Source organism: Gobius niger (genome assembly GCF_951799975.1).
Source record: "Gobius niger genome assembly, chromosome: 8".
NCBI classification, from domain to species: domain Eukaryota; kingdom Metazoa; phylum Chordata; class Actinopteri; order Gobiiformes; family Gobiidae; genus Gobius; species Gobius niger.
In genome coordinates, this window is record NC_136859.1 from 11471095 (window position 1) to 11497154 (window position 26060).

The 26060-nt window shown below is 41.6% G+C and overlaps 1 protein-coding gene across 1 annotated transcript in view; it reads right to left on the bottom strand.

The window, feature by feature from the left end:
- The window catches only part of ephb6 (eph receptor B6), a 61340-nt gene that overhangs the window by 7312 nt on the left and 27968 nt on the right, over positions 1–26060 (bottom strand). The window contains exons 3-9 of the mRNA XM_079562106.1: positions 23716–23988; positions 21901–22070; positions 21494–21786; positions 11115–11270; positions 8014–8285; positions 1351–1432; positions 219–343 (exon numbers count right to left, since the gene is read on the bottom strand). Coding sequence (XP_079418232.1) covers positions 219–343; positions 1351–1432; positions 8014–8285; positions 11115–11270; positions 21494–21786; positions 21901–22070; positions 23716–23988 — 1371 coding nt within the window. The remainder of the gene's footprint in view (positions 1–218; positions 344–1350; positions 1433–8013; positions 8286–11114; positions 11271–21493; positions 21787–21900; positions 22071–23715; positions 23989–26060) is intronic.

Here is a 26060-nt window from a genome sequence, read left to right on the forward strand (position 1 = left end):
TTGGAATATGCCCGTGCCATCAGGGAAGAAGAATAACCTGGTCATTCAGGATGTTCAGCTGATCTCTTTGGGCTCATAGTGTTACTGAACCTAAACATGACCAACTGCAGAAACCCCAGATCGTGACAGTTAGTTAAATCCAGGTAACGGCTTATTTTTTGGTGTGAGTGTAATATTTTAAAGTCTACATCTTTGCCTGCCTCCCTCCTCTGTCTCACCTTGTCAAAGTACCGGAGCTGGTACTCCAGGATGTCTCCGTTGGGCCGGTCAGGTTGAGGCCAGGACAGAGTGATAGAGTCTGGGGCGCGGCTCAGCTGGTGCATCATGGGAACTATACTGGGCACTGTGAGAGAAACAGGAAGATGATGCAGAGCTTTGACACAAGCAGAAACCAGATGTTGTATACAGAATGCTGAAAACTGCATGTAATGTGTCAAAACTGTGAAACACTCTTGTTCTTCTTGTTGCTAACAGCAGTAAAGAGGAACAGCTTTGAAGAGAACTTGCAGTGTCTAAGTGTCCACATGGGGGCAGTGTTACAGAGCTCCAGGGAATAATAATTAGAGCATAAATAACATTGGAGTTTGACAAAGCTCTTTACAGAAATCATTTAGACACTGTCTGGCTGCAAATGAGCAAAGTACAATAACATTAATGTAATGAATGAACGGGTGCTTTACTGAGACACATTTAGTTAAGAAAAAAAGACATGAAGAAGAATGAAATACATTTTAGTATGAATATTTAAAGGATACTTAAATAATCTTTGTGAGTGAAACTACAAACTGCATAAAAACATTAGTTTCCCGATGACATGTAACTCAATACACATTTTTATTTCAAATCCTTGCTTTTCACAGCCCTCTCTGTTGTCCCAGTCTCTCATTTGTCCCATTTTTTTCCCCAGACAGTCATGGAAGCTGACAGGACAGAGTGGCCTGCAGTGACCCCATGTCCAGGAAGCAAAGACAATAAAGACGAAGCAGAGAAACGGAAAGACAGATTCATAGTTAAAATCAAATCTTTGTTGTCTGCAGTTTCAAATAATCTACATGTATTTTCCCTGAAGTTGGAGATTGATTTGTTTAGTGTTATTATTTTCTTATTTCAAGTGAATTTATCTTAAGGTGTGGACTCTGGAGTGACCAATCAATGTGTCCAGAATCCAGACAGCTGACCTTTTCACTGTGTATTAAGAGCTGCCATTTCTCCACTGTGAGATCAATGACACCAAATGATCTGAATTCTCGTGTTTTCAGCTCATGTATTAAATCCTCTTTTTCGCCTTGTACATTGTTCTGCACCTCCCACGTCTCTGATCTCTCCCTCTGTCTGTCCCAGTGCACTCACCTGACTGACTGGTGGTGAAATTGATGCTGTTGTATCGTGCCGGGAAGGGGCTCAGCGCCGACACCTCATTCATGGCCTGCACCTGTCCATAAACAAACACACAGGCTTTGATTTTTATTTACTTTAATATCAGCCGCAGTGTTTGAAGAGCAGGCACATGTAAGGCATTTTCTCTGTCAATACAACCAAACGGGGGGAAAAAAAATCAGGCCTTTATAAATAATATATTGGGTGTGATATTGCATGTTATGGTCCGGGGCCACAGGGGATTGAAAGACGCCTTGTGACCCATTGCTACCACAACAAGTAATTCAATAAAGTATCACAAAATGCAAGGATTCAAAAATACCTCAAAACAACACCAAAGTATGCGAGTCAGAAGGAATTGTTGTTGAGACTTTATTTTGAAAGTGAAACGAGGCAGCTGTGGCTTACTGTGTGAACAACGATGCTGAGAGCTTTGAATAAATACAACATTTTGGACATTTGTTCAGTGGAACGGTAGGTAGGACTTCCACTGTCTGTTTGTGACAACAGGGCCGTGGGACGTGAGCACGGCTGCAAGGAGACAGTTTCTTAAAGCACGGCTCCACGGCGCCAGGGGAGAGAGAAAAGCGCGGCGTCTGAGAGTGACAAAGTAGTCAGTCACGCCCCATCACACACATTTCTGATGGATTGCAAAGACCACCAACATTTAGATACTTGTGAGACCAGATTACCTTGCACAAACAGAATAGAAAACTCTGGCAAGAAGTATATCCAGTATATCCAGAATATTGTCCCAAAGTAAGTACTTGTTGAAGGTTATTGTCAAGTCAGATAACATTGATCGTCTTTAGAAACCTGATGCTTCAAAACTCCGGGTGTGCCTGTTAAAATGTGGATGTTTAGAACAACTGAGCTATCTCCCCATTGCATCCTCCTGTGAATATGGAGGTCAAAGTGCTTCATGTGGCATAATAACATCTGTGTTTGAGAACTCAGTGAATACCGTACCCAAGCTCAAAGGTCGAAGGTTAAAGCCCAGTTAATGGTGCGTAGTAATTGTTTTAATTCAGTATTTAACTCAAATACAAACAGCTCTTAGATCACTAAAGAAAGAGACAATCCAAGGCACTCTGACTTAGTAAGAAAAATATTTTACAGATGGGCATCACAGACTGCTGACACGTTTCCAGTGAATCTTGTCATGAGAGTGTGGTCACATCACCACCCACAAAAAATATACAGAGGAAAGGGCTTTATTTGTCACATGGTCACGAAATTCTTTATGGGACAATTTACATTCCACACATGGTGATGGACATGTACGCACGTAGCCACAGCTGCCCTTTGGGACAGACTGACAGAAGTCCGGCTGCACACGTTTGTGCCAATGGGTCATCTAATCACCACCATTCATTCACTCACACATCATTCATCCAGGCCTATTGGACATGTTCTTAGCCGGAGATTGAGCCCGGGACCTTCTTGCTGTGAAGCCCGAGTGCTAACCGCTGTGCCACCACGCCGCCCAAATCACTGCATATCATCATGCACAGGGTAATAACGGCAAATGACCACACTCGCATGACATGATTCACGATTAAGGCCAGCTGTTGGCACTTTTGAATTTGAATGTGTGCCACGTTCGAGGTCAAAGATGCTCTCATCGTTCTTTATCTTTGTGCTTTATCTTTCTCTAAGGATAAGGGTGAAGAGCAGGGAGAGGGACCTTCAGCAAATAATCAGAGCCAGAACACAAACCCACAACGCTGAGAATGGAATAACTTCTGCAAATGTGTGCAGCCTTAACCACTCACTGCACTTTCTCTTTAAACTAATTTGGGAGTTATTACGTGTTATTACCTGTGATTTCCTTTATTCATCAATAAAAACATTACTTTGCCTGTTTGCTGTATTTTCCTGGTTGGCATTAGCCTGGCTAACACCAGACTAAAATCACAAGTGATATTTAGTCTGGGGACCACCAATTCATTTTCTCGTAGGAGAGGTGTGGTTTACGATCGTCCATACTCGTTTATTGGGCGATACGAAAAAAAAAAAAAAAGTCTATCATGCGTCTGCACGTAGCCAATGGCCATGGCCAATCGTATCATTGTATGAGATGACGTATGACGTACCCGCTGTAAACTTTTGAGCTAAATTATTTAGAACAAGGTCTAAAGCTTGATCAAAAAATACCATCGTGTCTGCTGCTGTCACGTTGGATCCGTAAATAAACTTTTTTTTTATTATCCGTAAATAATCTACAAGCTTCCGTATATATCGAATAGCGCGTCATCGTCTTGCCGTCCCTCCTCGCTCTGTGATTGGTTCCCAAATCCACCGGAGATTTCGGCCATGGTCCCCAGGCTGTTGTGCAGTTCGAAATAATTCGAGCGCACACAGCAGCATGGCGTTAGCCAGGTTAGGTTGGCATATGTGCAAGTGTGAAAGAATCAATTACATCTTAACAGATAAAGTGGTCGGACCAAGATCAGATTTTTGTCCATATTAAACCATTGTTTCCTGGTAATATTGTAATGAGGCGTATTTATGTCCTATCACCACACTGTTATTATTTGATTGACTGCGGAATTCTTCCGCAGTCAATTATTGGTTTTCATGTTCTTTATTATTATTCCTCTTCCATCTTTTTCCCGATTTTCTAGAGCTTTCAGCACCTTCATGCTTTGTGCAATTTATGCAAGTTATGCATCAAAATGTTCCGCATGTTGAGGAGAAGGGTGCTATTACTTTTGGGACTTCTGCAACTTACGGTTTTTCCGCAATCGGCCAAAATGTCGGAGATTTTTCCCATTGACTTATAATGGGGCTGCTGCAAATCCATGCTTTTCTGCACTTTTTTCTGCATTTTCTGCAATTTCTGCACTTTGTGCAGGTTCAGCTTCTGCAACTTGTGGGTTTTGAGAAAAAATTGGCCTTCTGCAGTTTTCCAGTTTTTTTATACGGGAGTTTGAAATTGTTGCATTAGTGTGTATGTGGACCTGTCGCATTAGTGTGTATGGGGAAATCCAGCCAATGGGGAGACTTCAGGACTTTCAGCCATTTGTGCAGCTTCTGCCAATCAAGCACTGAGGCCATTTCAACAGTTTGACCAGTTTATGGAATATAAAAAGTTTATGCAATATTAACAATTTATGCAAAGTAACCACTTTATGGGATTTAACCAGTTTATGCAACTTAAGAGTTTATGCCATTTAGTATTTATGAATTTTAAAGAGTTTATGCAATTTACATAATTTATGCAAATTAACCCATTCATGCATTTTACCACTTTATACAGTTTATACAGTTTATGCAACATGACATTTTATGCATTTTACCAGTTTATGCAAATTAGATTATGCAAATTAAGCCATATTTATGCAATTTGAACAGTTTATGCAATTTCTGCAATCGCTTCCCGCAATTCCGCAGTCAATCGCAATGGCGCAGCCATTGCATTTCTAGTTATTAATGTTACTGTTCGCTAAAGTAATGCAAACCTGTCAACCAACTAAATATATTCAGAAGCTTCTAGAATTGACCATGTATCTCTTTTCAGCTCAGTAATAACAAGACAAGAAATAAATAGCACTGCAGTGGATAATGTGTTTTTAGTCCTGTTTTCATTCATTCAATACAAAGACATCACAAAGAACGTTTTTTTTATCATACTACCATGAAACAAAGTAGGTGAGTCTTGTTGTAATGATCAAATTATCATGAAGTATTGCCATATGATTATTGTGATGTGAACGCGCAGCACATTATCCCCAACGCTTCTTAATGAAGAAGAGTTATGTTTCCTGGTATTATTTTTGGTTATGACTGTGGGTAACCATATTTCCATGAAGCAAAGATGGTGTGTGTTCTCTTGTTGTGTAAAACAAAATGGCCATGTTATTATACTTTTAGTTAAATGCTATTTACACCTTATTGCCATGTTGTTACTGTGCTGTAAACTAAAGTGCTGCCTCTTTTTAGGTACGTTGCTATTATATAACATCGTACCTAAAAGTGTAACAACATTGCTGTAGTCAGGCCTGATGTAGTTGCCTGTTGTCCAAAATGGCTGGTCTTAGCGATAATGGCTTAATTGTTATATCCGTATTTAACTTTGCAGGCTTCACATGACCTCCGCTTACACGACCTCTCTACTTTCTTATGGGCTGCACTTTCATACGTTTTTGCAGCTTCTTCTCTCGTTTAAAACTCATCCTTTGGCAGTTGTTTTTCGTGGCAATAAGACGACATCTGCGAGATCACAGTCTGGGATTTTTAGATTTGTTAATTTTCCTTTCCTTTCTGCCATGATACATTCAAAATCGTCCTGTCGCCTCTTGAAGACAGTTATTGATGTCTTGCAAGGCTGTTATTGTTGACCTGAGATGTGCCTTCTCTCTTTCAGAAACCTCATTTGTCTTCCTTTGGATCCCCAGCTCATGCTCCAGGCTAGAAATGGTATTGTCATGAATAATTTTAACATCTCGAAGTGCGGTGTTGTCTGATTTGAGCCTGGCAACCTCTTAAGCATAGTCCCGGATTCTTGTTTGCTAAGCGGCTACTTTCTCGTCCTGTTCGGCCTGAACAGTCATCGCTTCATTTTCAAAAGTCAAGATCTTTTCCTGTAGGTTGTGCAATGCAGTTTTCATTTGTAAAAGCTTTGCTGTGTTTCTCGCCTGATCAGCTTCCTCCTCAAAAATAAGTTCATGCTGAGAGAGATTCTGCTTCAGCTTGTTTTTGTTGCAAAACCGACCTCTTTCTCTCGAGCAGTTTTGGCCACGTTGATTTGTAGATTTTAGGGTGGAAATCTCTGCGTCAATTTTCTCTTTCTGAATCCTTAGTGTGTCTTCCAGATACTTGACGGTTCTCATGTCCTTTTCTATTCGCTGCGGCTGCAGTGGTTCAGTCGGCAGTATTCCCGTGTTGCCACTCAAAACTATAAGTTAGCATTAGCGTAAAGCTAACATGAGCAGAATGGTTAGCATTCACATTTGGGTTGTTGAACCACTTTGTTCCTTTCTCCGTGTCTCTGAATCTATACCAAAAATATATTTATCATTCAGCATTTTGTGGTGGAGTAATGGATCAAAGCAAAGTTTTTCCCCTCCGGATGCATGGGCAATTCCGGAAGTGCTGTCTGTATCTATCGGTCAAAAGAAAAACACGTTGCCTATGCGGGGCTTAAAAATAAGTGCTATATAAGTTGAGACCATTTACCAAAAATTGCTAACGCTAGCTGCTTACCTTTAGCTTGAGCTGTTTAATCATTGATAACTTTCCCTTAGCAGAAATACATTATTAATGAAGATTAGCAAACTTTAGTGCACTGGCGATTCGGATACACCGCTCAGTACTTTCTCCATGCCGCAGTACACGTGATAACCCAAACATGATCTGGAGCAAGGAAAAACAGAATAAGTGCACTATATACAGTATTAGGACTACACGATTTTGACAACAAACTAAACTGAGATTTTTGTTTGTTTGTTTGTTTGTATACTTTATTGTCCCCGTAGGGAAATTTGTCCTCTGCATTTAACCCATCCTTCGATGCTGCTCTGGCAACCCGTAAGGAGCAGTGGTCGATGGCAGTGCCGCGCCCGCCCGGGGACCCATCTCCATGATGTGGAGCCAGGCTGATGGTCAGAATCACCTGGCTGGAGGATTCACCTATTGCACATGTTTTTTTCAGACAGATATTGCAATTGCGATTTTTATATTTTGTATATATAGCCTATGATTTATTTTTCATGCACTTGAGCATTGAGCTGCGTACATGCTTTTAACTGCTGTTACACATCATGGCACTCATTTATTACATTACTACAGCTACTAGAAAATGGAGGTGCCTTAAAATAACTTAAAAGAGGGGCAAAAAAATCGTTGCTCAATCGAATTTTGAGGTGATAAAGGTTAATCGTGCAACCCTAGTCTACTATATTCACCTTATTCCGCCCACTTTTGCCTCTTTTTGCCATGGCTCGGCACGTCCATTGTATTGGCACTTCCGGTAAGACAATGGGGTGTTTCCACTGGCAGGCCCCACCCAGCCCTGTGCCTGGTCAATCTGTTTAGGCTTAGTCCTGCCCAGGCCAGGACTAATTCGGCATAAATTTTGGGACGTGGCCAAAGTGCACCGAACCGAGACTAACGTGACCCGAGACTCAAATTGGCAAACGAGAGAGGACAGCCCTCACTATTAACATTCAGGTCATACAGATTTAATAAAGGTGATTTTGTGGATGTTAGCACAACTTTAGCACGTAGCTTACCTTCATAGTTGACTTTTAGCTGCTTCTTTCCTCTAGTATTTGCCTTGGCACCTCTGAATAATTACATAAACCCCACCAAAAGGCAGCATTTGTCAAAATTGTTCTCATCGTGGCTCCCAAAATCTTTTTTATCGCTGTTCTGTTTCAGCGTGTGTGGGTAGAGTAGGTACGTGACAAGGCGAGTATTTAGACCGAGGCGTGCGGGATACAAGTGCGTTATGTGGAAGCGCACCTTTTGTGGAGAATGAGGGAAAATGTTTGCCGCTAAAATATGATGCACAGTCGATTCTGTAAAATGTCCGATATTCATTTGCACCAACAAGTTAACACTGCCCGGTTTCTCTGCACGGCCTAAAAACCATAAAAATTTCCACAACAGTTCATCGTCTGTGTTGCTCACCTGTATGAGATAGGTGACCCGGGTCAGCAGGTTGTTGAGGGTGACCTTGGTCTGTTTGAGGTTGGTCTGAGAGGGGCTGAACGTGACCCCCTCTCCGCACCACGAGCACAGGCCGGAGTTGGTGACTGTGGGCGAGGGGCAGATTCGACAGACCACGCCGTACCACACCTCGCTGCGGCCGCCCATGTCCAGCGGGGGGCGCCACCTTAGGGACACGCCTCCGTCACCGCTCTCATACTCCCAGGTAAGAGCCACCGGGCCGGAGGGAGGCGCTGCGGGGCAAAGATAGTAAAATAATTATGAAGAAGACCAGTGTATTTAGTGCTTAGATGAAAGATAAGCAATATATTATTGGGCTGAATATCATTGTCTGTAAATGTATTTGCATTTTTTCCCTCATATTTCTATGTAATATGTAATTCAACCTGGATAGACTCAAACAGACAAAAGCAGAAGAGGTTCAGATGGGGCAGGGGTGGGTCTCAGCGCAGCTGGGAATCGAACGATCCATGTTTGCTGGAGGCTTAAAAGCGGGACCCAGGGCGATGATTGGCTACTACAGAGGTGTGGCTTTTACGCTGATGGGCTGAGGTGGAGGTGTGACCCTAACGCAAACGATCATTGGCTGGAGATAGGTGATGCTGAAATTAGTCTCCCATGAATTAATGCCTAGGACGAATTTTTCAGTGTGTAAAAAATGTGGTTAGGAACATCTAGAACTTGACGCATACTGTTATTGTTATGCTTTAAAATCCTCAATAATATCATTTATCAAGATATTTTCTTGCCTTAAAGGGACTATACAGAGTTTTAAGTGTAGAATGAGCCCAGACGTGTTCACCACAACTGCCTCTAAAATCCTGCACTGTCACTCAAAGGGGTGTTAATTCGAGTCCGAAGTGCCGTCATGCACGAACTTAATATGTGCAGTTACGCATGCAAGACCAGACGTGGCAGTAGTGAGTATAAAATGACTAACTTGCATTTAGCCCCTTTAATTGACACATTGTGCCTAACTTCAAATCATAACAACGCCGCCCAAGAAGTGACTTCCTGTTTCAATCCAGCGCACCAAAATAAAAGCACCATCTTATTCATTAGTTCAACAGTTCATTAGTTCAACTTTCTTTCTGCCTAACAATCAACAACGACAAAACACTTAAAATGTGTGTATTTAATTATATTCTTGTAATGTTGCAAGTACCTGCTGAACTAACCAATGAGACGAGCTGTGTGCTTTTATTTTGGCGTGCTGGTCACTTTTTGGGCGGCGTCGTTGTGATTTGAGTCAATTGAGCTTCATTTTTGTTATCGTGACAGGCTGATCCATAGTTAAGTCCATTTCCTAGTTTTTCATTGGTTTGTATTGGTTCAGCCCAGTTAAATTCTTGTTTAGGCCCTGGTTTAGTCATTCACAAAATACAACAAGAAAGAAAATAGGTTTGGGTGAGTTTGGGACCGCAGGGACCTCTTTGATGTTCAGTCGTTGCTGCCGAGCGCCAAATGAAATGAGCAGTGGGACATCCATAATGCATGTGGAACTCACTTAGATGAAAGCCTCTGCTAAAAAGTTTAACACGGCTCTGAGCTGGCAACGTAATCGACTAAGAGAGGAAACTTTGGAATGCAAGCAAGCAGTTTAAGTAGTGCTCGCTCAGAAACTAAACACTGTGCCTCGTAACTGAAGCGAGACTCAAATCAACTTTTGTACTGCAATATAACCGTGTGTCAACATTAGAGGATGGAATAGGTCAGGTCAGGTGAGGGCCTTTCAACCTTTGACAAAACTGTTTCCACTAAAATGTAGCTCGCAGTGCACTTTTTAACCATAAACAAAAGAGCAAAATGAGCTCTAGACCCAGTACAGCTGGTTTAATACATAATTGGACCTCACAGGATATCAGCTCTCAGCAGAGGATAATGCACTACCTTTGTGCGGCCACCATCTGCTGGAGGGGGTGCCGAATCGCACTTACATTCTTTAACACTCCGAGATCCATTTCGCTTACAATCTACGATATTAATGGCTTTCGGACATAACTTTGGAACGTTACAGGCCATATACCTGATATCTTTATTGCAACTTGCAGGGTCACTTTTCAGGGTCACCTTCACAAAAATGCTCGAAAAATAGCCTGAAAGTTCAAATTCATACAAATGTTTTATAATTAGATGTGTTTTTTCCCCACACATATTTGAGTTGACAACGCAAAAGGAGGACAAAACAAATTCCGTTTCATTTCGAGAAATAAAGCCAGGTATAGTGCCTGTAAGTGATGGAGACTTACGGTCTTTTGTGTTTGAAACTAACAATTTCAAGCTTTCAAACTTTCCTCCTACACGTTCGGGGAGCTGTGTAATGTCGCAGTGAAGATTTTTAAATTTACAGCAGACGTTGAGGCTCTTCCTTATAATAAACTGTTGCAATGATTGCACGTGTTCTGGATTAAAAAATAGATAAATAGATAATAATAATAACAATCATAATCATTATTATAAAGAAATAAAGCTCCAAAGTGAGTCCAAAAGCAGGGGTCACCAAACTTTTCAGGCCACGGCCCCCAAAAACAACTCAACAAACAACTCAGGACCCCTCTCTGTAAAATGTGATTAGCATTTATAGTTATTTAAGTTAACTATAAATAACTTAAGTTAAGTTGCTGGTTCAATTATGTTAGTTTGGATACTGTATTTTGATAATTGTCTTAATTTTAAAAAACACATCAAATTCAATGTCAGAAATGTAAGAAATCGTGTCTCAAAATCATCTTGCGACCCCCACTTCCGTGTCCCATGACCCCCCTGGAGGTCCTGACCACCACTTTAGGAACCACTGTCCAAAAGGACTGGTATAGCCAAAAAACACAGCCAAAAAATCTGTGAAAAATATGCAATGCCATTTGGGCCAAGACATGTCAGTATAAATGCTTCCAGTAAAACAGCATAACTGATCATTTATTAATGAATATAAATTAATAATTGCCTGGGGAACCAAACTGGTGAGGGCTGGCCCTTCCTTAGTGATATGCTAAATGCAACCACACAAATTGTGATTCGATTGCGATTCGTTTTCCAGCCGTGCTTTCCACCGTGTGACTCACTCGTGCAGGCAGAGGAGTTGACGTCGTTGGCTGATCGGTAGAAGCTGCTCCGACACTCGCACACGCTGGCCCCGTCCTGACTGGTCCTGCTGTTGGCGGGACACAGCGAACAGGGCGCAGACCCGGGCACCGGCTTGAAGTACCCGCTCGGACAGGCTGTGGACATATAAAGAAAGAGACACAGGCTTTAGACATGGTTTTGTCCTGGTTTAGACCAAATCGCTCACATGAAAGATGAGATGTAAGAATGCATATTACGACACATGCTTACAATGGTCTTTAGGCATTATGGCATTAGAAGGTAAAGTTATACACTGCAGCTGTTTATCACCCAGAGGATTAACACTTCCACATGTGCCACTTCAGTAGCTTTAACAATAGACCCACACAGCAATAAAAAAAATCTCACACAGCTGTTAAGGCAAGAGTTCTTATATAAAGTGGAAAATAAAATAAAGTTATTGCATGTATTTTCTGTCACAGTATATTTCTCTATTTTGGATTGAGACCTCAAACTGAACCTTAAGTTATGTCTGTTACCGTCTACTGTGTAATTGGTTTGTCAAACAGCGGTAATTTGCTTCTGTTTATATAGGAAGCAGATCTTAAATATCCAGACATCTGACCGGTCAAACAAACATGACTCTGACTGCTGTCCTTGGACTTGACCACTTCTCCTCTTCGTCTGCGTGATCCCCGAAACAATGTGCAGGGTAATTGGTGCTTTACGGGTTTTACGGGCCCGTATTTTGCAAAAAGGACTTATTTAACATTTTATAATGTTGTTAAAGATATCTGGAGTTGTGTTTTGTTTAAGCACGTTTGGCTAATCCTGCATGAATTCCAAACGCTTGTCCTTCACTTGCTGATGTCATGAGGAGGTGCTCGTCTGTGTTTTAAAAATCCACACAGCTTCATCAGACCTGCTTGACTGTACAGTTTGACCCACGGATAGTACGATTTTACAGCTTGACCCAGTATGATAAATAGCGATATAATGTTATCCTCTAACACTGCTCTGATCATTTCAGCGCTAAAATTGACCTCACTACAAATCACTTTCTGCATTTAAAGAGGGAGTATTGTGCATTTTCAGGTTTTTGGAATTATCTCTAACACATCTTTATCTTACTCTTTAACAAAAATATTGAGTAGTTTCACTTCCTGATATTCACACGGAATCCCCATAAGCCCCTCCCACATAACCTGCTCTTGCTCTGGCTGATCCATCACGACCGTCACAGAGAAATGACAAAGGTTACGTCACTCGCTGCCACCATTATGCTATTAGTTCAATCAACATTAACATTAGCCAAAACTAATGATGGATGAAATAGTCGAGGATTTTGCCTCCACGTTCTCAACGTGAGTTTATATTCAGTTCATATTTTGTGAGTTGGACTACAGCTGTTGTCATGTCCGCTAATTGGTTTATTTCACTCAAACTGCTCCAATTGCTCCATGACCAGACTAATTCACTGCGTGGAATGGACAGGGAGTAGTACGGCAGAGCCAGGCAATATAAAGCCTGCACGTTTAGCAACAGTCAAACCTGCAGAAGTGGTAATGGAAGAATCCTTTATAATCTCAAAGAATTCGAGTCCTACGTGCACATTTTCAGCTTCACACATGTGACAAAGCCATTATAGGATTGTGACGGTTTTACTGTGGAAACTGCAAATCGTGCCAGTTCTTAATGTCACTACTGGGACAGCTGAGGTCAGGGGTCAAGGTAACACACACACAGGGCGTCCCGAGTTCGTCCTGACGGGACAGAGAAAGCACTGCCTCCGGGTAGGATGCCATTTTTACACTGCATGCTCCCAGCTGTGTCAAACAGAGGTTGCAGTGTACTTTGAAAAGAGGGTTTTCAAGTCACGATGGGCCCGACTGAGTTCATGTATAGGCTGTAAATGTCCTCTAGCCTTAGAAAGTGAGCTGTATACAATAGTGGTGTGGCTCAAAGAAGAGCTCCGGCAAAGTAAACAAGAGGCGATATTCATGAAACTGTTTAAATCTGAGAGTGCGGGGGCTGGTGCTGGTGCCGGACAGTGCCTACAGTGATGCGGCGGAACAGAAAACACAAGGAACCAAGTGGGAAAGGGGGGGAAATAAACAGGTAAAAGGCTTTCTGTGTTCGCGCCTGTCTAAAGGAGAGGCTTTCAAACAGGTGCAAAGAGGAGACGTGGGAGGGAGTGAGTTTGAAGAAGCTGAACTCGAAACAGCGGTAAAAATGGCCAAATGAGAAGGGACCGTTTCTATAAATGTCCAGTGCATTATCGGGCGTGTTCTCTGACACATGTGACATTTAAAGACGCAGTTCCTCCTGAGCAAAAGACCTCAGCGACCCCCGTTGGTCCCTATTACAATACAGTTTGAGCACAGCCTTTACCCCTTCACTCAGTCTTTTATCGTAAACATTCCTGTATTCCTAACATGTGCAAGTTAAATGACGATCCTAAAGATATCAATGAAATGCTGATTTAATTTTGGTGTGAAAAACATTTTACGAGATGCAGGCGGTATTTAAGTTAACATCTTTGTTTTGGTTCTCAAGTCAACCCACGGCCAACTGTCCAGCCATAAAGCCCATGCTTTTGAGTTGCCATTTCCTCAGGCTCAAACCAGCTGGCAATTTCCAAAAAACAACCCCCAGGAAAAAAAAAAGCTTTCTATAATTTAACTGCCCACAAAAAAAACACATAAAAGGTGCAGAAGAGAAAAATCAAGCATTTGTTTTGGGATCTGCAAGAGAAACTTTACTGTTTCAACATTTTTAGTACTTCAGGCTTTGACGTTGGACAAATGTTCTTTTTCCAGAAGAGGAAGAAAAAAGCAAAGCAATTCAAGTATAATTACATTGAAACCCCTTGCGAATGGTTCATAATTGAAAAGTAGTTTTGTTTAAAGTTTAAGAGTAAAATGAAAGGGGGATAAAAAAAAATGGAGGATACAAACAAAATACAGTCATTACTTGATCGTGTGATGAATTAATGGGAGGCGAAGTGCACGAACAGGCAAAGGAAAACACTGGTGAGTAATTTGACGTTAACATAATACTTGGCCATGTACATTGCTGACCCACTTTCTTTTTTCTATTGCTCTCCCTGTTCATGCACTCATTCCCTCTTTTGGCTTCCAGCGTAATCTCTCTCTCCCCCTCCTCCCCCCTCACTCTCCTCTCTCTCTCTTTTCTTTCCTGCACCTTCCTCGCTCGCTTCCTCTCTCTCCCCATAAGCTCAGGCACAGATTGCACATCAGACTCTGTGGTAAACATGCTGCTAACTGTACGTCCTCCATCCGTCAGACGCTGTTATTGTCAGGACACTGATGCTATGAGCTCATAATAACCCCTCTGTGTCTCTATGTGCTCCTATAGCAGCCATATGCACAGGCCTTAATCCTCTGTCTGTAATTACATCATAAAGACGCTTGTTATAATACAGCAGACGAGACACTGTTAACAAAGAAAGAGCAGGGCTGGAAAATAGAGGATATTTCAAAACTGACTACAACTTTTTTGTTGCTTTGTATGGGACAACTTTAACAAATGTGCTGGTCTGTTGTTGATGTAAAAGTGTGGAGTTCTCCAAAGAAGGATCACAAAAATACATCAAAAATATTCTGGAAGAAACAATTTACATCATACTAAGTAGATTTTTGATTGGATGTGTTCATTGTAAATGTGCTTACATGATGTTGGAGCACGGGTTTTATGTTTTGAGTTTGAACAAAGGGGTCAGATATACAAATTATTATTCTTCCATCTGCTCCTTTCTGATCATGGAAATGTCTCAAACATTGAAAGTGTGTAAAATATATGTGGCTCGTATAAATATGCGGTTTTATGAAAGGAATACAAATAAAATGAATGAAACAAGTTTGAAGAACGTTTCCTTTGTCGAAAATGAGCCCTGATGAGACACTTAAGTTGCTGTTAATGTGAGTCCAGTTGTTGGGAATGCGAGTTTCACCAAATTGACAAAAAGGTCAGTTAGCATAATCAACCCTTAATTTTGTGAAATGGTGTATACAAAATCCTGCACGCCTTTGTCTTCAGTAACAGCACTCTGTTACATTTTGCCACTGTCACTCAAAAAGATGTTAATTTGGGTCCGAAGCACCGTCATATAGAACCCGCAGTTACGCATAAGACCTGAGGTGGCAGTAGTGAGTATAAAAATGAAAAACTTGCATCTAGTCCCTTTAATGCACTTTTTAATCTTAAAAGGCTAGATGCAAGTTAGCCATTTTATACTCACTACTGCCACCTCAGGTTACATGTGTAACTGCAGCTTCTATATTAAGCTCGTGCATGACGGCAATTCAGACCCGAAGTAAAACTTTTTGAGTGACAGTGCAGGATTTTAGAGGCAGTTGTGGTGAACAGGTCTGGGCTCATTCTACACATTAGGACATGGCTGGAACATGTAGGGGGAGGAAAATACATAATTTTAACATTTTTAAACACTGTATAGTCCCTTTAACTAAAAGTTTCTAAACTTTGGACACATGACAAGTTTTCTTTCTCCACATTTTAAGATGAACATATTATGTATCTTAATTACTTACTGCAATACGCAGTAGTGTATTGTCCCAGCCCTACAGGCCTACACAGTAATTATCTTACATTTAGGTCAGTGAATATGGGGTGCACTGATGTAATGTTCTAAGCCAGAGACATGACAGGGTGTCACCAAATCACTCGACTTTATTGGCATCTGCGCCTAAATTCAGCTAGTTTAATCATGAAAAAAACTGAGCACATACTACACATACTGTCCCGGGGTGCGGCATTTAACCCCCGTTGCCCAACCACAGTAAACATTTACCAAATCACCACGCAACTGGTTCGCTTTGGCAACAACAGACCACTGTTGATCTGAGCTGCTTTTGTTTTTTTCAAATATTGTTTTCACCAAATCTGGATTTATTTTAAATATTGTGTTTTCTTTGTGTGTGCCCTATAAATAAATGTGCCTTGCTCTCGCTGCGTGTCAGACGGTGTCAACAGGTTCATTATCGTCACTGTGAGTCCAACACAAGTCAATACTGACACCCATTGATCCCAATCAGCTGTGATAGCCTGCTAAACCTCATTATTAAGGGCGTTACACTGACAGGAAAAAGCTGCATAACGAAACATGAAAAGGAAATTGAAAAGGGGAAGACATGGGGCACGGAGGCTTCATATTTCCCCTGGACAAATGTTCTTGTTTTGGCAGGATAACATGCCGGGGGTCTGGATGAGGGAGTGTCTGAGCTCTGACTGAGCGTTCTGGATGACAAACAGGGACACGCTGACATCTTAAATATTTCACCGTCATCGCAAAGTCGCACGCAACAAGAAGTGTCCGCACTGGTTCAAATGAACTAACCACTAATCCCTGCCCCAAATCCTCGACAGTGATTGCATATCCGTGACTGGGCCGCTTTTGGCAAACTGTCTAACTGGGATTTTGCTTTATTTGAAAGTCAAGATTCACAGCACATTTAAATGAAGTATGGAGGAGAAGCTGAAGTGATACAATGCATGCAAAAACATCCCCATGAATACAGGGACGTGTTGTTAATTAAGGACATCACGTTGCCAAACTAACTGCGGAGATTTGATAAATGATTTGGTTTCGATTGTGAACCATTATGCAGCCCTTGTCATGTACTGTTTCATGTGTGAATGAGCAGGTGTAATTGTGTCTCATGCCCGGTCTGCGCCGCTCACGGCTTCCTCTCTATCCCGTGGGATGCAAATGTCAAAGTAGGGAACGGCCTTCTGCTGTCAGACAGAAAAAAAAGAGAATAACAGGAGACAGCTGCCGTGCGTCGTCTGCCTCTGTCCTTATCATTTCGCAAACCACTGAACACGGGTTTTGCCCAAAACAAGACGCAAATGTCAGTGTGTTCTTTCAGACTTTGTACAAACACGTTCATTAATAATACAAGATTCCCCTTTAATTTGACAACACTGTCATTGTATCACAGAAGAAAGGTTTATGTAATACAAATGTCTGCCCAGTGCAATGTGCTTCACTCTTTAGTAACTTTTCTATTTTAGTGACTGATAAGGATTGATACTGTTTTTATTCATAGTTTATATGGGATTCAATACAAGCTAGGGGACTGAGGTCTGAACATCTGGAGATGAATTCCCGGGTGGTCACACTCAGATTTTTCACACGGCATTGGTGGAATAGACGGGTCAAACGTGAAGTTCCCTGTATATGGTATACAATACAGATTAAAAAATCATATGGTTTTAGATGTTTTTTTGTTTTAGTTGTAAGAATAATTGTGCACTGAACATACAAATACACATTAGAAAACCCTCTAAACCCACTGGCAATCTCTGCAACGTCTCTGTAACTCGGATTGATTGCGCTCATACAGTACAAAGAGACTAGAGTCACCGCTGGTCACGGAGATGTCTCCGAGACATCCCCTGGCAATAAGGCGAGTCTCCAGGTAGTCTCAGTGAAAGGGACAGGTTCGATTTCAGCGCATGTCTCCGAGAAGTCTCAAGGTCTCAAGAAGTCGCGGGGTCTCAAGCAGCTGTGGCAATCTTGCAAACACTATTTGTTGTCCTAACACTAGGGCTGAACGATATGGACAAAAATTCATATCTCGATATTCATGCTAGATATCTCGATATCGATACGATAAGATATAACTATGGATAAGACGAAAACTAAGCATTTTTCAGGAAAATATAATCATAATACAAAAGAGTGTAGTTTTACAGATGAAAATCTATATCGCTTATATCTTGCTTTTTCGATTTTAATATTTTGAATGTTCATATCTTGATATCAATACGATAACGATATATCTTTCAGCCCTACCTAACACCTGTGAGATGTTTCTATGACGTCCCTGCAATGTCTCAGAGCTCTGTCAGATACCAAGAAGATCTCAAAGAGTCGTATAGAGTCTCCGTGACCTGTGGGAAACTCAAGTCTCCAACTAGTCTCCAGACCGAAGGGAGAGGCCCTTAACTCTATCTCCATTTACTTTGGAACTAGGAAAGCAGCTCATTGAAACTACTGTATGCGCGGAGAGAGTAGGTGCTATTTTTACTTGTCCTTGGTCCTTAATTTAAAGGAACAAAAGGTAGAAGTTATTAATGATAAAGCTGGATGCTCTAGTTTCTGTAAGCAGCTGTGGCTTCTATTAATAATTCGGCACCAATGCACGGACAGTGGACCATCTGCCTATTGCTCTGTGTTATATAGACCACACAATATGTATGCCACAAGTGTAGTAGTAGTGTAGTAGAAAATACTTGTCAAGTTCAGCCAAAACTGCAACTGAAAATGTTTTAGACCATAATTGTGGTATTTTTCCTGAACTTGTACAGTAAAATACTTGAGCAATGTCATAATTTTCCAAGAAATGTAGATTCAATGCCAGTATGCAATGCTTTTGGATAACATTTAAGGCCTTGAATCAATTTAATGACCTGTGGAAACCCGGTATTACAATCAGTATAGAAAAAAAAAAAGTTTCGAAAGCAGATACGGAGAAAAAAAAAACGTATCTCTTTTTTTTTTTTTTACACTTTTTTTTTTCTAATTTTTGCTCCAATTTCTTTTCCAGTTTTCAAAAATGTTTTGCTCATTATTTATTACTAATATTTCCCCCCGTTTTAACCCAACTTATTCCCCATTTGTCTTCTATTTTTGCCCCATTTCCCCCCAAATTTATTTTACTCACTTTTATCTTATTTTTGGCACAACTTCTCCCAATTTCCCCCAAATGATTCTCCGTTTTTCACCTTGATGAACCAATAACAGTTTTATATTTCAGCTGCTGGCCTGGACGGAGCTACAGCTTCTAGATCGAGATACGAAACACAAACTACAGTGTAAAACAGACATGGGAGCTGGTTCGGTGCAGTGACAGGCCTCCGTCAGTGGAAGTCTGGGGCTCCACGGCCCACGCAGTCCGAAGGCCTCAAGTGTCAGCAAATATCAATCGAACGAGGCCAAACAAAAGTGGCGGACAGCGCACACTCCAACCCACGGAGGCATGAACGCATCACACAGACGAGTTGGCATCATTAAAGAATTAACTGTGGGACAAAGATGAGGGCCGGCACAATCGCATGCTCGTTTTAGACGTGGGGAAGCGACCAGTCGACCAAAAACAAGTAGGTCAACCGAACTTTCGCATTTCAGTCGACGAAACAATGTCAGAAATGTTAGCCGGCTCCTATGTCATTAAGTTGCATCCTTTTCAACACACTCCCCCTCTTTCCTCCTCTCTCCCCAGCTCTGCTCCTCCGCGCTCTCTCTCCCTGCGGTTTCTGTCACTTGTTCACAGACGAGTGGCCATTACATCGTCATGACCTAAATGTGTCAGGGCCCGCTCTACTCTCTCCATCTATCCGTCCTGTGCGTCTGGGTTCAACACACAACATTCCCCTTTGTCACCCTCGTGTCCACTTACACCACCTCTAGTCGTTTTGCCCACTTTGCATTATATTATTGGTTATGCTCCCGTTGCTTACAGGTGAAGCGGACTGCAGCCTTTGCCATTTGCTGCGTACAAACTATAATAAAATCAATTTCAATTCAGTTTACAATTCATCTTTAACCCAAATACACAGCAATGTAATTTCCTGCTGTTACAAACAATGCACTGTACATGCTCTGTCCTGATCTGGTTCGTACGTGAGCGGAGTGCACTCACTGCCCCCAAGTCTCTTCATCAAACCGAGCTGCGCATCAAAGTGACAGTGCTTCCTTTTATTATTGATCCAGTCCCAGATGAACGTATCTACGAGCGGCCGGACACGACATTTAATCATTACCCGTCTTGTGCATTGGGACTCGCTGAGGCATATTTCACCAAAACATATATAAATAAAAATATCCTGTCATGCTTTGGGGGCTGTATCAGAAATGTAAGGTTAGTATTCTATTACAGTGATGTATTATTTTGGTTGGTATTGGATGAGAAAAGAGAGTATTTATTAGACAGGGGTAAAAGAAACATAATTGTGTAGGTTTTTGCATTCTTCTAAGAGCCAGAATTAGAACTTATAGTTTCCCATGATCACTAACTAAACATGGCTGTATTAACCCTTTCACATTTTTCATCCCCAGCACAGAACACATGACATGAGCATGTTGTTGTAGAGTCCGTGAGAATTTGTGCTTCTGTTATCCCCGACCAAAGTAGTAGACTTCAAGTACATTTAGTAAAACTCTCAACCCGCAAGTCTGACTGAGCGCATTTTCTCCAGTTCAGTTTTACCCAAATCTAATTTCTGGAGTGGAGCTCACAGCCTACAGGCCAGTGTGATGCCTCATTTGAAAGCTAAGAACTTATATGTCACGCTGCCGCTGCTTTTTTGTTGCATTTCTCAAGTGTTTTTGGCGTGTTTTTTGTTTGGTTTGTTTGTCGTGCTTTGGTCACCTTTTCGTTGCATTTTTTCACCACTTTTTGGTTGTGTTTTTGTCACTTTTTTGTTGTGTTTTTGTTGCTATTCCAGCACTTTCTTGTCCCGTTTTGAAAATGATTTTTCTTCAATTTTTTTGTGGTGTGTTTTTGTTGCTCAGTTTTGTAACTTGTCTCTTGCTGCTTTTTTAAATTGTGCTTTGGTTGCTCTTATGACACTTTTTTGCTTTTATATTTGGGTCGGAGAAAATGTGCTTGGTTCATGTGGGGGTTAAGAGGTTAAGTACTGTATATTTCCTTCAGTCTCTTGCGTACACCTTTTTATCTTTTACAATTATTTTATTTTCTACAAATTCAGTATGAACTTGAGCAGAAATCCAAGCTCACCACTCAGGTCTACAGAAGGGGTCCCCGGTTGGCGGACCTGGGTCCAGATCCGAAGCTCAAGAGGCTTTAGTCCGGACCCCAAAGCGTTTTCATCATCTCAGTATACTTTATAAGGCTGAATTAACAATGAAATAAACAATATACAAGCAACACATTGAATAGAAATGGGAAATCAGTTAATTCACTGATCAGCTTTGCTTTGTTGGAAATTTTAAAGGCAGGTTGAGCTTAAAATCCAACAAGAAAAGGCCAAATAGCATATTGAAAAATCAGGTATTCCATCTGACTGAAATTGACACTTTTATTTGGTCAACACAGCCTAAAACAGAATGGCCAACTCTAATTAAAATGGGCTTAAGTTCAGTGCTCTTCTTGATGTTTCCTCATTTAGATTGTAGCCTTTCATGTTTAAGAACTTTCTGTGTTGAACTGCATATATCGTTATCATAACATTCAGACTATTATGAAAAATTGCAATGTTTTCATTTTCATATTTTGCAGCCCAAGTTGCTTAAGTGAAAATCCTGCAGCCTTTGACCTGGGCTTCACCGACCTCCCTAACACTCGCTACATGAGCGTTTCCTCAGACTTACCGAGGCAGGCCGATCCGTTATGGTTGGGCTCGTGGCCTTCATCGCAGATACAGCCTCCCACGGGCACCATCCACTCGCCCTCCGCGTTGCAGTGCATCCGCGGGGGCCCACCTTGGGCTTTACTGTTGGGGACGCAGGTGCCCCCCACAGGCACTAGGGCAGTCGGCTCCGCCCCGGACGGCGTGGCGGGGTACGATGCCAGGTGCAGGCTGGTGGCGGGACAACGGCGGTAAAAAATGGAGACGCCCATAAGAGACACGCAGGCTCCACTGTCAACAATGGCCAGAACAAATCTAGAAAAACAAAACAGCAAAGAATGAAGTATTAAAGTCTAATTTTGTCCAAAATCATCCAAAGAACAAGCTGGATTTTATTATGAACAAATAAAGATTGAGACTGTTTGTTACCCGTTGCGTGTGAGCGGCGCAAAGCTGCGGGTCTTGACGTTGATGCGGCTGTATCTGTTGGGCTGATACTGGTGAGGGGAACTGGGCTCCACTTTGGAGAAGCTTTTGTCGGCTGCAATAGTGTCAATCTTCACCCAGCCCTCCCGGGTCTCCCGTTCCCCACTGGAAGGCTGCACAAAGGAGAGAAGTGAGTTCTTTATTCAGGTGTTATACAATAAACAAAGACATAATGATATAACATCTGACCCTGTGACACTCCAATCAGGAGAGATTGTCACATTGCATTTCTTTTCAACGCAGCTCTACGCTCATACGCAGACACACACATAGCCCCACTTTTCCTTCTTTCTTTCTATTGGTCAGCCTGCTTGATGTTCTGCGATGGCTTTAACCAATCACAGTGAACCGTGAACTCTCAGAAGAAGCTGACTACTACTTTAGTTACCTGATTGTGTATTATAAAGCTTTTAACTGTACAAAGTAAAGCTGTGATGAAGCTGAACTTGTAATCTAGATTCTGGTCATATCACCCCCTAATCTGTATATTGAATACAAAGCAGTACTAAAGTAAAAGAAGGAAAGATGAATGTAGGTCTGTGTTTATCTCCAGTGGATTCATCAGAAGAATCTGATTGAGAAAGTAAACACGCAGCAGCACAGACTTGAATCCATGCGGCCCACTGGGGTTTTGTGTGAGCTTCCTGCTCCGCCACTGCAGCTCTGATTCCTCATCAGGTTTATTTGCATCTTTAAAAGCATCTTAGCTCCCTCAGGATAAACGCATTTATGTGCTGTATACAAGGCTGAATGCTTCACCACAGCACACGCAGTAATTTACCGTCAGTCGGCTTTCAAAGCAGAGACTGTGTTGTTTACCATTAAAATCGCTTCAGTTTTTGTCAAAGCTTTAGTTGGTTTCCTGTAATCAGCATAAAGTGGACACAGTTGTTTATTTTTATGTTTAAATGTGTCATTAGTGCTAGTTAAGTGACATTGCCGATGGCCATAGTGACACACAGTTATTTTCTGTAAATCATAAACATGTGTTTCACACCAGCGCTGCCTCAGGAAGATACAGATCTCCACAGTTTTGACACAAGTGGCACAAGATGAGGAATTATGGGTCGCCATGAAAAGGTTATTTGATGCTTTGTGTAACAAGCACGGAATAAAATATAATGTTTTCGTCAAGAAATCAGTCATTAGTCAAATTGCACATCGTTCGTTCCTTGAAAAGAGCAGTTAAAAAGTGCAACATGAGTGAAGTGATGGTCAAATTTATTTTGGTTTATACATTTTCTTAGATTTGAAAATATACTGGATGCGAGTTAGCCATTTTATACTCACTACTGCCACCTCAGGTCACATGTGTAACTGAACCTTCTATATTAAGCTTGTGCATGACGGCACTTCGGACCCCAAGTAAAACTTTTTGAGTGACAGTGCAGGATTTTAGAGGCAGTTGTGGTGAACAGGTCTGGGCTCATTCTACACATTAGGACATTGCTGGAACATGTAGGGGGAGGAAAATACTTAATTTTTAAATTTTTCAACCTCTGTATAGTCCCTTTAAACCAAAACTAAAATCCGAATTTGTCACTAGAAACGCCCTCTAAGCTTGTTCAAGGTTTGGACATGTCCACGACGGCGTGTCACGGAAATGGCTGTGCTGATGTAAACCAGCAGAAATGAGCTGCTCGGGGCTTTGGCTCAGTGGAGGAACTTCTTTCCGTCTTGTTTCATATGACATCAGAAAGTATTGATCCAAAGAAGATGAATAATTCATTGGCAGCTCTTCCACTGATTATATGTTACCTCTGCGGCCCAGGTCCTCTCCAGCTCCCTCTGCGAGTCGGCCTGTTTGTAGTACAGCGTGAGCGTCTCTCGGCAGGACGGCGAGGGCGACCGGAGGCTGGCGCAGTCACGCACAGAGAACCGGAGCGTAACGAAGACCCGCGGAGCCGAGCGCCTGAGCAGGAACGGCGTGGCCAGCCAATTGTCCTGCGGCCGCGCATTCTGGTTCACGTTACACACCTCGAAGGTCCGAATCAGCTTCCCTTTGTCGTCCAGCACACTCACCTCATCCCACTGAAACAGAGGAGCAGGGAAGGCCTTAGTTACACACTGTAGTTTACAGTTTTTTACTTACAGTTAGCAGTACAGTATCTGGGTTCAAGTATATAAAAAACTGCTAATGAGAGTCTCAAAAACCAGTAAATACGTTTTTCCACAGTCGTTACGCCCTGCACAAAAAGTTTCAAAGAACGCAATCCTGAATACCAAGCAGTAAATTCAAAATGCGACGCGGATACTTTCTCCCCCAGTCTGACAGTGAATTACAGTTTGGAGAAGCATTTCCATAAAAAGGTACAACATGGAATTGAACTTTGAAAAAAAAAAAGAAGAAGTATGAAAGTATTTTGGGGGAATTGCGGAGTCTCTCGGTAAGTAGAGCACGGTTTTACCCCCAGGCGGCTGAGTCATATGGTGTGAGTGGAGTCTGCATGTCCTCTGTGTTACTGTGGTTTAAGTCCAGGTTTTCATCCTTCCACTGCCCACAGACAAACAACACGTGAGTAGGTGTACGGTTTCCAATAAACGCCCGTAGAGTCTGTCTGTGTGTATTTAAATGTCAGTTCTGAAAAACATTTTAAAATCCGTGTTTGCTTTTGTTTTGTACACTTAATTGTGTTCTGCATTTGACCCATCGCTCTACCAGGCCCTGTCAGGAAGGAAGTGGGCGACCAAGACTGTGATGAAATTGTCATGGTCTGTAGTGCAGTGCAGTTTCAGGAGTACGGTTTAATGATATTTTGCAATAAAATGTATGGATTCGACAGTCTTTTAGCCTCGTTTTGAAAAGAACACGCTGGACGTTTCTCGATTCAACCACTTTGGAAGAATCCACATCATCAAACCGCCACCATGTGCTGCTTCACCAAGGATGCATGCAATTGTGGATCTTCAGCTCTGTTGGAAAGCTGAATATTACCCAAAATGCATTGCACTTTTGTTTTTTTTCTTCTTCTGGTCTTACTCAAGCTTACTCAATGTTTTCATCGCTTTTTTAATGCGTTTTCGTAGGTTTTTTTGTCTGTTTTTTGTTGCCTTTTCATAGTTTTTGTTGCTTCTCTGTCGCTTTTTTGGAATTTTTTTTCTTAACTATTTTGTTAAACTTTCGTCACTCTTTTGTCACTTTTGTATTGCGTTTTCGTTGTTGTTTCAACACTTTTTTTCCATGAAGCTTTAAGATTTGGGTAAAGCCAAATTAGAAAAAATGGTTTGGTTCAGGTGGGGGTTAAAAGATTAATGTAAGTTTGCATTTTTATTAGCTGGGCCTGCTAAACATAGCTCTATTTAATTTTTAAATGAAATTCCTTTCAAATCTTTCAATGTTCACACAGGAAGACGGCCAACCAAAACCAGTTCATGAACAGCTTTCTTTTATTCATAAAACATTTGTAGTAGTTGGTGCAGCATTGGCTCGGCTCCTCCCACTGAAGTGAACCAAGTGGACTACGAAGGAAGACACCCATCAACATCACCATCATCTTCTAAATACTTGGCAGAAGTCTCAACACAGGGGCGGGGTTCCAGACTAACATTTCAGGTTGGTTGCACCGGTGTGTCCAAGTTTTTCAATTTAGGCACACCACTTTATAAACATCTCAAGATTTCCTACAAATAGGATTCACATGCCAGTATGTATCTTTTAGCCTCTTAAACCCCGCCTTAAAGCAGAACTAAGCCCCTAGAGGCCATAAACGCCACTGAAGGTGTCGTAGCATAAATAAATACTAAAGTATATACTGCTAAAGTGGCGCTAGCCCACAGCTAGCTTTGCCCGTTAGCCTGTTAGCTTCTTTGTAAACAAGTTACTTAGTACTGCTTTAACCAAGTGCATTTTCTCCAGTTCGGCATTATCCAAATCTAAAAAGCTTCTTGACTGGAGAGCAGCTGTGTAACGCCTCATTTGAAAGAAAACTGATGGTAGGTTTTTTGTTGTTATTGTCTATTCTGGCACGCTTTTGTTGCTGCTTTGTTGCTTTCTTTGTCATATTTTCATCACGTTTTTGTTATGCTTTCATCCTTGTTTTCGTTGACATCTATTGTTCTTCTTCCACAGTCATAGATGTTAAATAATAATAGAAATAAAATAT